The sequence below is a fragment of the Artemia sp. Qi Xiang Cuo genome, chromosome 2, assembly GCF_049724085.1.
Source record: "Artemia sp. Qi Xiang Cuo chromosome 2, ASM4972408v1, whole genome shotgun sequence".
Lineage (NCBI taxonomy): Eukaryota > Metazoa > Arthropoda > Branchiopoda > Anostraca > Artemiidae > Artemia > Artemia sp. Qi Xiang Cuo.
The window spans coordinates 68625900-68640363 of NC_142795.1; the positions used below are offsets into that span (position 1 = coordinate 68625900).

At 34.5% G+C, this 14464-nt stretch overlaps 1 protein-coding gene across 2 annotated transcripts in view; it reads right to left on the reverse strand.

The window, feature by feature from the left end:
• nompC (no mechanoreceptor potential C) overlaps positions 1–14464 on the reverse strand; it is a 502015-nt gene that overhangs the window by 292980 nt on the left and 194571 nt on the right. For both annotated transcript variants that reach the window (XM_089102713.1, XM_089102710.1), the window contains exons 11-13: positions 10515–10726; positions 7939–8349; positions 3522–3746 (exon numbers count right to left, since the gene is read on the reverse strand). In XM_089102713.1, the coding sequence (XP_088958839.1) occupies positions 3522–3746; positions 7939–8349; positions 10515–10726 (848 nt within the window). The remainder of the gene's footprint in view (positions 1–3521; positions 3747–7938; positions 8350–10514; positions 10727–14464) is intronic.

The window sequence follows — 14464 nt, forward strand, 5'->3', positions numbered from 1 at the left end:
ATTTTATTAATATTATTTGTTTTTTTTAATAAAGTTGCGTTATATTTTTCAGAAATAAGAATACCAAGTATAAAATACATCTTGTTTCATTGATAATATTTAATTTGTTAATAAAGTTGGGTCTTATTTTTCAGAAATGAGAACATCCACGTTCAGAACACATACTATACACGTCAAAACTATATACTATATACTATATATATAGTATATAGTATTATATACTATCTCTTTCAAGATAGTATATAATAAATATATTTTTTTTAACTGAAAGTAAGGAGCAACATTAAAACTCAAAACAAACAGAAATTATTACGTATATGAGGAGGGTTGTCCCCTCCTCAATACCCCACTCTTTACTCTGAAGTTTTTTTTTAAAACTTGTAAAAAAGCTTCTTATTCTAATCAAACGGCCTATATGTTTCAGTTGCCGTTCTTAAAAATTAGAACAAACAGTTAAACTTTAGTGTAAGCAGCAAGGTATTGAGGAGGGGGTAACCCTTCATATACGGAATAATTTCTGTTTGTTTTGAGTTTTAATGTTGTTCCTTACTTTCAGTAGTTAAAAAACATGTTTTTTAAAATTTAATTTCTGTTCGTTTTTCAAACAATGCAGGTAAATCTCGCTCAGACTCCATGAAGTATACCCCCCCCCCCTTTACGAGAAACTCCTCCGTGAAAATTCCATCCAAAGTAAAGTAGACCCCCTCAAGTTCCCTTCAGACAGTTCCATCCTCGCTGAAAATCCCCCTTTCCGTAAAATTTCTTGCGGACTATTCAGTCTGAAAAATTATCCTTAGTATACTTTCATTTGAAAGAGACTTTGATCTCTAATCGGTTTATCGATCACTCCTGAAATACCCCCTTCCGAAGAAATTTTTCCAGAAGTTGAAACACGCGGAAAATAGCCCAGGGATAATTCCCCCGGAACATCTCCACATGCAAAATTGAGTTGGCAAAGATAATGTAAGACAATTAACAAGAACTTCGTGTGGAAATTCTGTCAAATTCCCCCCGTGTAAAATTTTCCCTGGAACCTCTCCCCCCCCCAGAAACTTCCCTCCCCAAGGAAGATTGTCCCAATGGAAATCCACCCCAGTCCTAAATCCCCCCCCCCTCGTGGAAAATGTCTGTATACTTCCCAATAACAAATTCTTTCGTATAGCAATTCTGTGAAATCCCCCAGTGTAAAATTTTTCCTTGAATCCCCCCCCCCAGAAATTTCTCTCCCCAAGGTAGATTCTCCCAATGGAAATCCACCCCAAGCCTAAATCCCCCCCCCTCCTGGAAAATGTCTGTATGCTTCCCAATAAAAAATTCTATGCGTAAACAATGGGCAAATTTCCCAACTTACAGGCCTCTCCCCGGGGGCTGTGGGGAGTCATTTTATCCCTAGAGATATAATTATTTAATCTTTCAACTATAAAGAACAAAATGGCTATCTCAAAATTTTGATCAGATAACCTCGGAAAATAAATGGGCGTGGGAGGGGGGCCGGTTGGCCTCTCAATCTTTTTTGTCCCTTAAAAAGGGATCTAGAACTTTTAATTTGCGTTCGAATGCGCTCCCAATCTTCTAGGACCCTTATTTCAATACGATCACCCCTGGGAAAAAACAACAACAAACAAACAAAAGAAATAAACGCGCATCCGTGATCTGTCTTGGCAAAAATAGCGAAATTCCACATTTTTGTATATAGGAGCTTGAAACTTCTACAGTAGGGTTCTTGTATGCACTGAATCTAATGGTGTGATTTTCATCAAGATTACTTGAATTTTAGGGGGTGTTTCCCCCCATATTCCAAAATTCTGGAAATTTTTCTCAGGCTTGTAAATTTTGATGAGTAACAGTAAACTTGATCAATCTTATATATTTGTAAAGAATCAGCAGAGTAAGCTGATTCTTTTGATGTATCTAATGATATCAAAATTCCTTTTTTTAGAGTTTCGGTTACTATTGAGCCGAGCCGCTCCTTACTTACAATTCGTTACCAAGAACTGTTTGATGGGGCTAATGACACACGATGTCATACAGTAGGCCAAGAACTCAATTTAAAGTAAGGTTGTATTCCAAACTCTTGCTTAGCCCCACTATACACTCCTAACATTTCTGAACTCTAAAATATAAAAAGAAGTAGAAACAATCTCATGATGTGAAAAATCTCAAGATTCAACAACTTTTTAATGGCTAGAGATGTCACACAGAAAGCCAAATTTGAACTTTTTTTTGAGTATTTTTAAAAGCTGAAATACTTAACTCAGATGTAGTTTTCTATCTTTCTCTTGTTTTTCTGATTTTATGATGAGGATTTAACTTATGCTTTATTAAGTCCACTTTCTTAAAATATAACTTTGTTAGATTCTTATCTAATTAATTTTTAGATTAATTAATTTAGGTGATTCTTCAAATTCATTTTCTTCAAAAATTTTTGGTGGTTAAACCTTTTTTGCGAAATGTTACAGCATGAAAATTGACCCTGTTTCGGAGCCTTTGGAGGAATTTAACGAGGTTGTGAGACTCTAAAGGAACTGAGACTCTAGGCAAATGAGTCTACCAGAGTTTAAGGAGGACCCACAAGTTTAAAAGAGTAATACATTGGATAGTGTAGGTAGCGTGGGAGATTATACGGTTAATGAATATCTGAAACTGTGGTGTATCGCACCAAATTTACAAATACGCTAAATTAGGTTAGCAATAAGAATAAGATGAAAAAGATGTCAGATTTTCTGAAAAAAATATATACGTTGAGTTAGACTTACTATTTGCCAATACTGGTCTTGCTATATTGATTAAAAAATCAATGAAATTACTTGATGTTGAAAATTTTAATTATCTTTATCTAAATTAAATACTTCCCCATGTTCTTTTATGCATCACTTACCGCTCTCTAGGGCTATAATGAAAGAAAGGTTGAGGTGGTTAGGGCACGCTCTGCGGATGAAGGATGACAGATTGCCGAAGATTGTTCTTTTCGGCCAACCATCTAGGGCTAAACGGAAAGCAGGTCGTCCCCATCTGGGGTGGGAGGACGTCATAAAGAAAGATTTAAAGGAAATGGGAACTTCGTGGGCGGTTGTAAAAAGGGGTGTCTTTGAATAGCTTGGGGTGGAGGAGGATCGTGCGTAGCTGTGTTGGCCTCAGGCGGCTTGGTGCTGCGGTGAGTTGTTAGTTAGTTAGTTATTTTAAGTATATTTGCTTGAGACTCCTCCTTTACAAGGTATAAATTTCATATTAGAGGACCAAGCTATTCATGATTTTTTTGAAAATGTCATAAGTTCTTTGTATGAAAATAGAAAAATACCAATATGTTTTAAGTATAGGAGAGTAAGTTTAATATCTAAGTGTCGGATATTAAAAAAGAAAGGGGCATATGATTTCTTTCTTATATTTCTGAGCTTCAACATGGGGGTTAATTGTTGCTCACCTATAGGAGATAAGCATTATAACTTTCAAAGGTAATGAATTAAATATATAAGGACCGGTTGTAGTTTTATTCTTCTTTTAACTATCAAGGAGGGACTTACCAAGGTCAAAGAGTCGATTGTTGCCCCATGCATTGTAATCAGACGTTTCACTAGATTTGTGTACCCTTTCAGTGCCGCTAGATGTAGGGGTGTGAGACCTTGCCTAGACTTACTATTGACAAATGCATTATGTATTAGCAACAGGTCACAGGATGATGAATGTCCAGACTCACTGGCATAATGCAAAGCTGAGAAGCCTTCAGAATCAAAAACATCAACTCTTGCCTAGAAAAGTCATTATTTATATCACCCTCAGCTTTAATGCTGTAAGAAAAAGCTAAAAAATATCATGTCTTATTTACGTTGGTTTTCCAATGTAGACTGACATTGTATTATTAAGAATTTTAGCAAAACTTGCACCTAAAAGTGCAGTGTTAATTAGAATTGGAACTAAAGTTAAAAGTAAAATTAGTTAGCAGTGTTAATTAGAACTAAAAAATTTATTTACCAAGGGCAGTAAAAATGGAATATATGTATACCTTAACAAATTAGGAAAAATCATTAATTTCATTTTCATGAAAAAGGATTCCAAATTTAGTCATGCAGTTTTTGGTGTTAGTAGTAATTGCAGTGACAAAACAAAAGAAATGGTGATAAAAATTAGCCAAAAATCAGCTAAAAACAAATGGTATCAAACAGCTAAAGAAAGTTTAGTTTTCATTTGAAAGTGTAATTGTCTTTAAAAATAAACAGATCGTTAATGTTTGAACTTTTATGGACGACAAGCGTTGTCAAATTCAAATAACTAGTTTGTTCATTTATTTTTACAGTCCAACTTACAGGCAGGACAAAATGCGATACTCTCCTTAAAACTCCCTAATTTAGGAATTTATAGGAAGCGTATCAAAAAGAATCTCTTTGGAAAAAGAATTAATTTTTTTGAAAATTACGGTTTTAGGTAGGAATACACCAAAAGTGAGTCTAGCAAGGCAACCAATATTTTTAATCTGATTTTCTTCGTACTCTCAAAGCATAATCTACACCCTTGGTTTAAATAATAAACCTTGCTTTAAACCGAAAAAGTCAGTGTACCCCCCCCCAAAAAAAAAAATCTGAAACTAGTTTTTTACCAAACTACTAATAAAATTTTTCGCCTTTTAATGGAACACACTGAATGAAAAAAAACGTATACCTTCTTACCAGTGATGACTGGTAACCAACTGACTGATTGTAAAAGTACACCAACGAAATACTGGATTCAATGACATGTTATATAAACTCATGTGATTGGCTGGGTATTACAAAAACTTACTGAATAAATAAAATAAGATTTATGATTCACAGTTATTGCAAGAAGTCTTCAGTTTAGCTTTCCATCTGATTTTCGTGACTAGAGGAAAGCAGCCAGACGGTTATTTGTGATCAAACAGTTTGTGGTAACGAACTGTAAGTAAGGATCAACCCAACTGAATGGTAACCGAAAGACTAGAAAACGGTTTTCGATTCCAATAGAAACATCGAAAGAATTTGATTTTAATGCTGATTTTAAATATATAAATCTCATCAAGTTTGGTCCTATCCATCAACAGTTATACGCCTGAGAAAATTTGGCTGATTTTCGAAAAAAAGAGGAAAGACCCCCTAAAAGCTATAGAGCCTTAATGGAAATCACACCATCAGATTCAGCGTATCAGAGAACCCTACTGTAGAGGTTTCAAGCTCCTATCTACAAAAATGTGGAATTTTGCATTTTTTGCCAGAAGAAAGATCCCGGATGCGTGCTTGTTTTTTATTTATTTTTTTTTCCCCAGGGGTGATCGTATCGACCCAGTGGTCCTAGAATATCCTGGGAGGGCTCATTGGAACGGAAATTAAAAGTTCTAGTGCCCTTTTTAAGTGGCAAATAAAAATGGAGGGCAACTAGGCCCCCTCCCACCCTCATGTTTCCCCCTAAGTCACCCGATCAAAATTTTAAGATGGCCATTTTGTTCAATATGGTCGAAAATATGATAACTATGTCTTTTAGGATGACTTTATCCCCCGAAGTCCCCGGGGTGCGGGCTGAAAGCTATGAACTTAACCGAATGTTAACATATAGGATTGGTTATTGGGAAGTATACAGAAGTTTTCAGGAGGGTTTTTTTCTGGTAGTGGGGGGGGGGAATAGGGGGTTATTTTGGAGGGTCTCTCCATGAAGGAAGTTTTCATGGGGGAAGGGAAATTGCCATGAAGGGGGCGCCGGACTTTCCAGCATTATTTATTGGCTATTAAGAAATATACAGACATTTTCAGGAAGGATTTTTTTCTGGAGGGTGGGGCTGGAGGAGGGGGTTACTCGGGAGAATCTTTCCGTAGAGGATGTTTCTTTGGGGTAAGGGACACTTCTATGAAGGGGGCGCCGGATTTCCAAGCATTATTTAAAAAACGATCAGAAATTAAATTTAAAAAAAAACAAGTTTTTTTTAACTGAAAATAAGTAGCAACATTAGAAATTAAAACGAACAGAAATTATAACGTATATGAGGGGGTTCTTCCCCAAGTCAATACCTCGCTCTTTACGCTACAGTTTTTTTTAGTGCTTTCAAAAGAGCTATCTATTCTAATTAAACGGTCTTTGTGATTCAGGGTTTTTTGAATAAATTTTTTTTTTAATTTTAACGTAAAGAGCGTGGTATTTACCAAGGGGAGAACCCCCTCATATACGTAATAACATATACGTAATTAAAAAAAAACAATAAAAAAAGACAAGTGATACGGCTCAATAGTAATCGAAACTTTTAAAAACGGAATTTTGATGTCAATAAATGTATCAAAAGAATGGGTTTATAATGCTGATTCTAAATATATAAATTTTATTAAGTTTAGTATTACTCATCAAAGGCTACGAGCCTGAGAAAATTTACCTGATTTTTCAGAGAGGGAGGAACCATCCCCTTCAAGTGAAAGAATTTTAATGAAAATCACAGCGTCAGATTCAGCGTATAAGAAAACCCTATTATATGTGTCAACTTTGTATTTTTTGCCATAAGAAAAATATACGAATATAGAAGTTAGTTACGTAAGTTAATTTGTAAATTACGTCATAACCAAATTTAGAGACATCCATTTAGCAAAAGAAAAGTAAAATTTTTATGCAAATTTTGTTTACTTATTCAATGACGGCGGGCCAAAATAAAAGCTGCATTAACTAAAAAACGATCAGAAATTAAATAAAAATACAAGTTTTTTAAACTGAAAGTAGGGAGCGACATTAAAACTTAAAACGAACAGTAATGATTCCGTATGAAAGGGGCTGTCCCCTCCTCAACGCCTCCAAATTTACGCTAAAGTTTTACTGTCACAAAGCTTTTTTTTCAAACAATAAAAAACTTTAGCGAAAAGCGCGTGGCGTTGAGGAGGGGACAGCCCCTTTCATATACGGAATAATTTCTGTTCGTTTTAAGTTTTAATGTCGCTCCTTACTTTCAGTTTAAAAAACTTGTTTTTTTTATTTCATGACAAGAAGTGGTGAGGTTGGCTTAATAACTAGTGGCATAATAACAATTTTTAGGGTGAAATACCTGCGAAGTGCATTTTAAGCAATAATTGTTCGTGGTTTACAGCAATATTATTGGGGAGATGCTCACCTCCTGTGCAGATTGTGGAGACAGAGACTGAATTCTTAGCCTGACATTTCTTTCATTTTCTGAAACCCTTTAATTTTTTGTTAGATAGCCCTGGCGTCGTGTTTGTTCCTATCAGTTTCCTGTGCTTCATGTTCTATTCTAGTAATGTATTTGCAAACCATTTCTCTTATTAATAGAAAGCTGTTTTAGTGTTTGGGTTTTATACTATTGTATTTTCCAACATATCGTAATAAAGATTTGGTCTAGAGGACTGAAAAGTTAGTTCAGAGCAGCATAAACGCTCTGGGAAATACATATTTTTACCCTCCACTCTATATTTACTCTGACATACTTTATAATATTACTTTAGTTTTAGACGGACAAAAAAGTGTTCAACAAACAGTATTCAAAAAGTGAGTCTATTATCTGTTAAAGATGACGATTATTGAACTAAATCAGTTGTTCAGTTTTTAAGTTCTTAGAACGCGATTAATCTTTTTAAATTTGGTTTTCCTTATTTACTGAATTTAAATCAGAGACTTTGCAGAGATGTTTAATTCCAACATAAGAAAAACTAATCAAAGAACTACAGACGTTCCAATATCTTAAATTTTTGTCAAAAGATCTCAGAATACCAAGGACACCATATAACGCTATCTTGAACGATATTCGTGTGTCTCTCTTTGTGAACCAGACATAGACAGTATATGCCTTTAGAATTATTTAGCTACTAGTCAATACCCTTGGCAGAATTCTAAGATAGCCAATTATACCCATTATGCTAATGGAAATTCTAAATCATTTCAGGTGACCCAGCGTTACTTTACCGGCATCTGCTGTCTGATAATAAAAAGCTTTTGCCTATACCATACCTGATTTTTGAGCAACAAGTCCATCACTCTAGTATGTCCGTATTTTGCTGCTAGCAGCAAGGGTGATCTTCCACACCTGTCTTGTATATTGATCACCTGTTGAAAATTATTGCCTTCCGAAAATATTACTTCCATCATTTTTGCATGTCCTGCTTTTGCACAGTAATGCAGCACTGTTTCATTTTCAGAATGTGTGAATAATGCAGCATTTGCCCCATTCTTCAATAGTACCATAATGAGATTCACGTCACTTTTTGAATTTTTGGCCGCAGAATGAAGAGCAGTCTCTCCACTAGAACTCTGCATATTGATAAGGTTAGAATGACCGTGAATTGTAGCATGCGTGCAGAGCTGCGTCACAATCAGTAAATGACTATTTTCGGAGGCGTGATGGAGAGGTGTCTCCCCAAGCTGAAAAAATGAAAGTTGGATAAAACCAAGTAGTTACGTAAGAATTTCGTATTTTGTGAGTTTCATGACACGAACAATCTACGAAAAAAACGGTATTCGAAAGTTTTTATATGCTAGTTACTTATGTTAAAAAAAACGGGTTTACTCTTTTATCAAACAAAAAATCTTCGAGTCGAATTCACAATTTTATAATTTTCTAGGAGCCCAAAAATAGCATTTTAAAGTGGTTAGTATGTGCCTTTTTTTTAAAGAAAATTAATTAGAAAATTTCTAAATTACAGCTTGTAGCAAAATAGTACGTTAAAAACTAAAATGGGATTCAAATTGGAATCAAGATACAAATGGTAATATTTTTTTCGTTTTTCAATTTTTTCTTGTTGCCCAGGGTGGGAGGGGCATTTTTCAAATGACATTCATCATCACTTCTTCCTTTCATCATCACATATATATATATACATACATATTTATTAGATATCAATTATATATATGCATATCTGTACATTTAGTTACATATTTCTGTTTCAGTTTTACTATGAATTTTTATTCATATATTTTGAAGTATGTAGTATGGCTATTAGGCTATTAATTAAAGGCTATTACTTTAGGCTATTAATTAAAAAAAACTTTCCGAAAAATAAGTTTTTGAAACAAAAGTAAAGGCCATTTTTAACTTAAGCTCAGGAGATACAAATACCTGTTAAAATTCAAACTCAAAACGACCAGAAATTACTATTAAAGAATAAATGAAAACCAACACGAACATAAATTAAGTAAACAATCATAGCAAAAAAACATACAACAAGTAATAATATAAATGAATAAATAGATCTTAAAGGGAGTAATGCTTAGATTGAATATCAAAATCAAGCTTAAAACGAAAAAATAGTTTGCTAGTAAAGTATAAATGAAACTTAAAACGAACAGAAATTAAATAAACAATCAATGCGAACAAACATACAATATATATTAACGTAAATGAACAAATAAATCTTAAAACAAGTGAAACTTAAATTGAACATGCAAATCAAGTTTGAATCGAATATATCGCCTTACTGCAGAAGCCTAAAACCTACTGCGTCATTGGCGCTTTACTGAAAACGAATTATATTACAAATGTTTTCTTTTGTACTTAATATTGAAGATAAATATTAAAATTACAGTAAAATTTTGAACTGATGAACTTTCAGCAATTAATGTCATTATACATAAAACATTCAGTTTTATTTATTAGTCCTTTCAAAGATTGGCCAAGACAAATATAGTTTCACTACAAACAAAATTTGGATACTGCCCCCTTCTTTAACTGTAAAAACCTAAAGCCTTCTGCGTCATTGGCACTTCACTGAAAACGAATTACTCGCATATTGCAATTTTTTTCTTTTCCAGTTCTTACAGCATTGAAAAGGAAAATAAAAAATTACAGTGAAAAAAAAATCTTGAACTGATGGATCTTTCAACAATTAATATCATTATATATCTAATATTGAATTTAATGTTGTTTATACTTTCCAAGGCTGTTCAAGACTCATATAGTTTTCAGTAAGGCGCCAATGACGCAGTAGGTTTTAGGCTTCTGCAGTGAGGCGATACCGAAACTCTTGTTTGTAGTTATTTTTATTCGATTCAAACTTGATTTGAATATTCAATTTAAGTTTCACTTGTTTTAAGATTTGTTTATTCATTTACATTAATATATATTGTATGTTTGTTCGCATTGATTGTTTATTTAATTTCTGTTCGTTTTAAGTTTCATTTATGCTTTAATAGCAAAATATTTTTTTTCATTTTAAGCTTGATTTTCATTTTCAATCTAAGCATTACTCGCTTTAAGATCTATTTATTCATTTCTATTATTACTTGTTGTATGTTTTTTGCTATGATTGTTTATTTAATTTCTGTTCGTTTTGGGTTCCGTTTATTCTTTAAAAGTAATTTCTGGTCGTTTTGAATTTTAATTTTAACAGGTATTTGTATCTCCTGAGCTTAAGTTAAGAATGGACTTTACTTTTCATTGAAAAACTTATTTTTCGGAAAGTTTTTTTAATTAATAGCCTAAAGAATCAATCCCTGTATAAATGCATTGCCCATAGTCTTTCTTCACAACCTGCATTAGGGTATGAAATGGTTTATTTTGATGTCCGGATATTTTATCATTTTTCACCTACCGAATCCTGTACTGTAGGGTCTGCTCCATCATCGAGAAGAAGCTTCACAGTTTCTAAGTTTCCATATTTTGCTGCAACATGTAACGGTGTTAAGCCAATAGCGTTCTTTACATTCGGATCGGCACCAGACTTAAGAAGCATAATTGCACACCTGTCCCCTCCGTCATGGGTTCTGGCAGCAACGTGAAGTGGAGTTTCTAGCTCACTACCAGCTGCGAAGAGAAAGATAGACTGACATAAGAAAAGAAAAAAAAAAATATAGGGTGTAAAATAAACACGCATATGGTAAGTACTTTAGTACCAAGGAGCTAGACAGGCAGAAATAAGACTAGATTTTGTATTACTACTACTAACTCATTGCAACACCAGGCCACCTGAGTCTAACAATACTGTAAACAATCCTAATCCACCCACATATTCAAAGCTTTACTCTTAACTGCCTCTAAAAATTACACGTTCCTTTAAATCCCTTCTTATGACCTCTTCCCACCCCTTTTTGGGTGCAAATCTTTTGTGATCTATCATTCATCATCTCTAAAACGTTGCATATCTATTTGTATCTTCATTTCACTAAAGACCATGTTATCAATCATGTTGTTTGATAGGCGGTCAGCAAAACAAGTACTAATTGTACAACACGGCAATTGACTGTTGCCAAAACAAGGCATTAGACCCCGAAGCCGCGCCAAAAAGTCGGCAGCGCGCCGCCCCAAAAAAACGACGGCGCGCCGCCCAACTTGCAACCGCGCGCTGACGCCGCCACGGCTTCGAGCGGCGGTGCCGTCACTAATACGCCGTTGTTTTTTCTCTTTTTTGGTTATCGATATCGACCTCCGGGCTTCAACCGTCATCCCGGCTAATCTGTTTCTTAAAAATAAATACTGTCATCTTGGGCTCGCCATGTATATAGGAAGGAGAAGAAGAAATTTTTCTTGAAACAAAAATTCTACCTTCCACTTTAAAATTCTGTTCATTTTTCTTTCTGATTTTTCGGATGAAAAGAGGTAGGTAAAAGAGCATTAGGCAATTCAGGATGTTGTCATAGGCAGCGCAATCGAGATGTCTAAGTAAAGAACAATGTTGGCACAATGTATTATTATTTTTTTTTTTTCCCATACCAGGGCAATTCGTATCGAAGGAGTTGTCGTAAAAACTTCAAAAAGGGCTCATTCGATTGGAAATTCGAATAACTAGGGCCCTTTTTAATAGTCAAAAGTGATTGGAAGGCAGCTAACAACCCTTCCACGCCCACCCTTTCCCCAAACACATCCAATGAAAATTTTAAGATAGCCATTTTGTTCAGAGTAACTGATTTCCAGAGAGTAAATATGTATTTTGAGGAGGTTACTCCCCCACAACCCTTAGGGCAAGACTTTTGTAGTTATGCCCTGGAGGTATATAAGAACGATGTTGGCACAATGTATTATTTTATTATTTTTTCCTTTAGACCAGGGCGCTTCATATCGAAGAAGTTGTCGTAGAAACTTCGAAAAGGGCTCATTTAATTAGAGATTGGAGTGGTTTACGCCCTCTTTAATAGTCGAAAATGATTGGAAGGCAACTAACACCCCTTCCACGCCCACCATTGCCCGAAACACATCCAATCAAAATATTGAGAGAGCCGTTTTGTTTAACATAGTTGAAAGGTCTGGAAATAATGTCTTAGAGAATGACAAACAGCCTCACAGCCCTTAGGGTAAAGGGTTGTAATTTATAGCCTGGGGACATATAATGTGTTTATAGAAAGTGTTGCCATAGAAACTCAAAAAGGGATCATTAGTTTGGAAATCGAAAATCTTAGTGCCCTTTTTAATAATTGCAAGTGATTGGAAGGCTTGACATTTTTATAGTAAAGATCGATGTGGGTGTAATGTATCATTTTTTTATTGTTGTTGTTGTTTAAACCAGGGCACTTTGTATCAAAGAAGTTGTCGCAGTATCCTTGAAAAGGGCTCCTTCGATTGAAAATAGAAAGGGATAATGCTATTTTTAATAGTCAAAAGGGATTGGAGGGCAATTAGTCCCCCTCCTACGCCAACCCTCCCATTTTACGATATGTTTAAAAACTGAATGTTGCCTTAAGATTAATTCAAAATGCACTGTGTTAATTCGAATTCCCAAAAAGGCATCTCAGCAGTATCCCAAGAACGACTGAGGGTATTATTTTCAAACTTTCAGGGCCTCTTCTGCTCTTAAAATTTGACCAAATCAAAATAGCGTAAGTGTATCCAAGCTATCAAAGAAAGTAAACAAGTTTTTTTGCGAATGTTATCAAGTTTTCCATTTCAAGTCAACTAGAGGAGGTATAAAACTAAATTAAACACTATTATTTGTGTCCAGATTTTTATAAGGGTCTATGTTGATAAATTTTGCTGAAAATTGTTTTCCAGCATACAAATAGCAGGCCAAACTATAAATTCTTAAAAAAAACGAAAAGATTTAAAGTATGATTTTCTTTTTCCCTGAAAAGACTATGTCAATATAAAACGAACAGAAATTAATTAAAAAAACTGTTTCCAAAAAATAAGTTTTTTCAAAGAAAATTAAAGAACTCCATTAAACCAAAAATGAGCAAAAATAAAATAAAATAGTCTGCCAAGAGTGAAGAGACAACAAATCAGCATCAAGGAATAAATGAAGCCCAAAACGAACAGAAATTTAAAAACATAACCGAGTCAAATTTAAACAGTGTGGAAATTAACATTATCTAGGTTCAAAACCCCTATGCCTTCCCGAGGCCAGAATATAATTTGTACTTCAATGAAAAAACTACAAATTAATGTGCATTGTCAGTTTAATATACATACACTGATATTTAGTAATCAAAATGTTAATATTATTTGATTTATTAAAGTTATAAAAGTAAAAACATTTATATTTTTTCAGTAAAGTGCAAATTATGTTCTGGCCTTGGGAAGGCATAGGAGTTTTGAGCCCAACATATGTTAATTACTGCTGGTTTTGAGTTTGACTCGGTTATTTGTTGTTATTTTTGTTCTTTTTGGGTTTCATTTATTTATCGATGCTGATTTGCGGTGGTTTCCCGCTTGGTAGATTATCTAGAGCTAGTATAGAAATATATCTATAGAAATGAATTACATTTTTTTGCACAGTTAGCAGAGCACACTGAAGTTGAAGTAGCCTTAAACTTTGACTTGAAACGTTATATATTGACCACTTCTTTCAGAAAAGAATTTCGGAGGGTTATTCCGTGTTGATAAGAAAAGAGGGTAAAGGTGCAGTTTAGTTCCTCCTGTAGTGTAGTGCGCAGGAGCCCTATGGTGAAGGTGAAGGTTTGTTCTTCCTTATAAAACAACTTATTTCAGCAGATACAAAGAAGAAGCCCATTTGCGGCATTCTGTGGGACCACAAGGTCCAAGGCTAGTATCAGATCCCGTGAGTGGCAGTTTATGCTTGTGAAGTTCTGGCTGTACCGGCCACATGTGCCCCAGCTAAACGGCTTTTTAGCACAACCGGACTGATAGTGACGACAAAAAGGTCAATGGCTCCAGGCAGAGTAAACAAACTGACTTCTGTTACATCAATTGCAACTGAAGTGATGTAACCGCTGATTTAAAATTGTTGGTGTTGTTAAGCCATGATATCTGATTTGTATAAAGTGTTTTTTCGATGTTGTTATTTGTTGTTTTTTTTTTCACTTCCTTTTCGTATGTATTTGATGAACAGGAGAAGTTTGAACTTCAAACTTTGAAAGTTATACACACATTAGCCCAAATCATTAACAAGAAGGAAATGACTAAACACGGGATTTTATAGGAAAAATGCGATGTGAAACATAAACACAACATAGGTTTCCTTGGGTCTAGTGGCTAAAAATGAAAATTCTACTTGGTCTGATGGACGGTGAACATAAACACTTTCCGCACGGCCCAAAAAATTCCTGTTTTGTCATATTGTTCTTGTATGTTTTTAGCCAACCATTTAAAAAT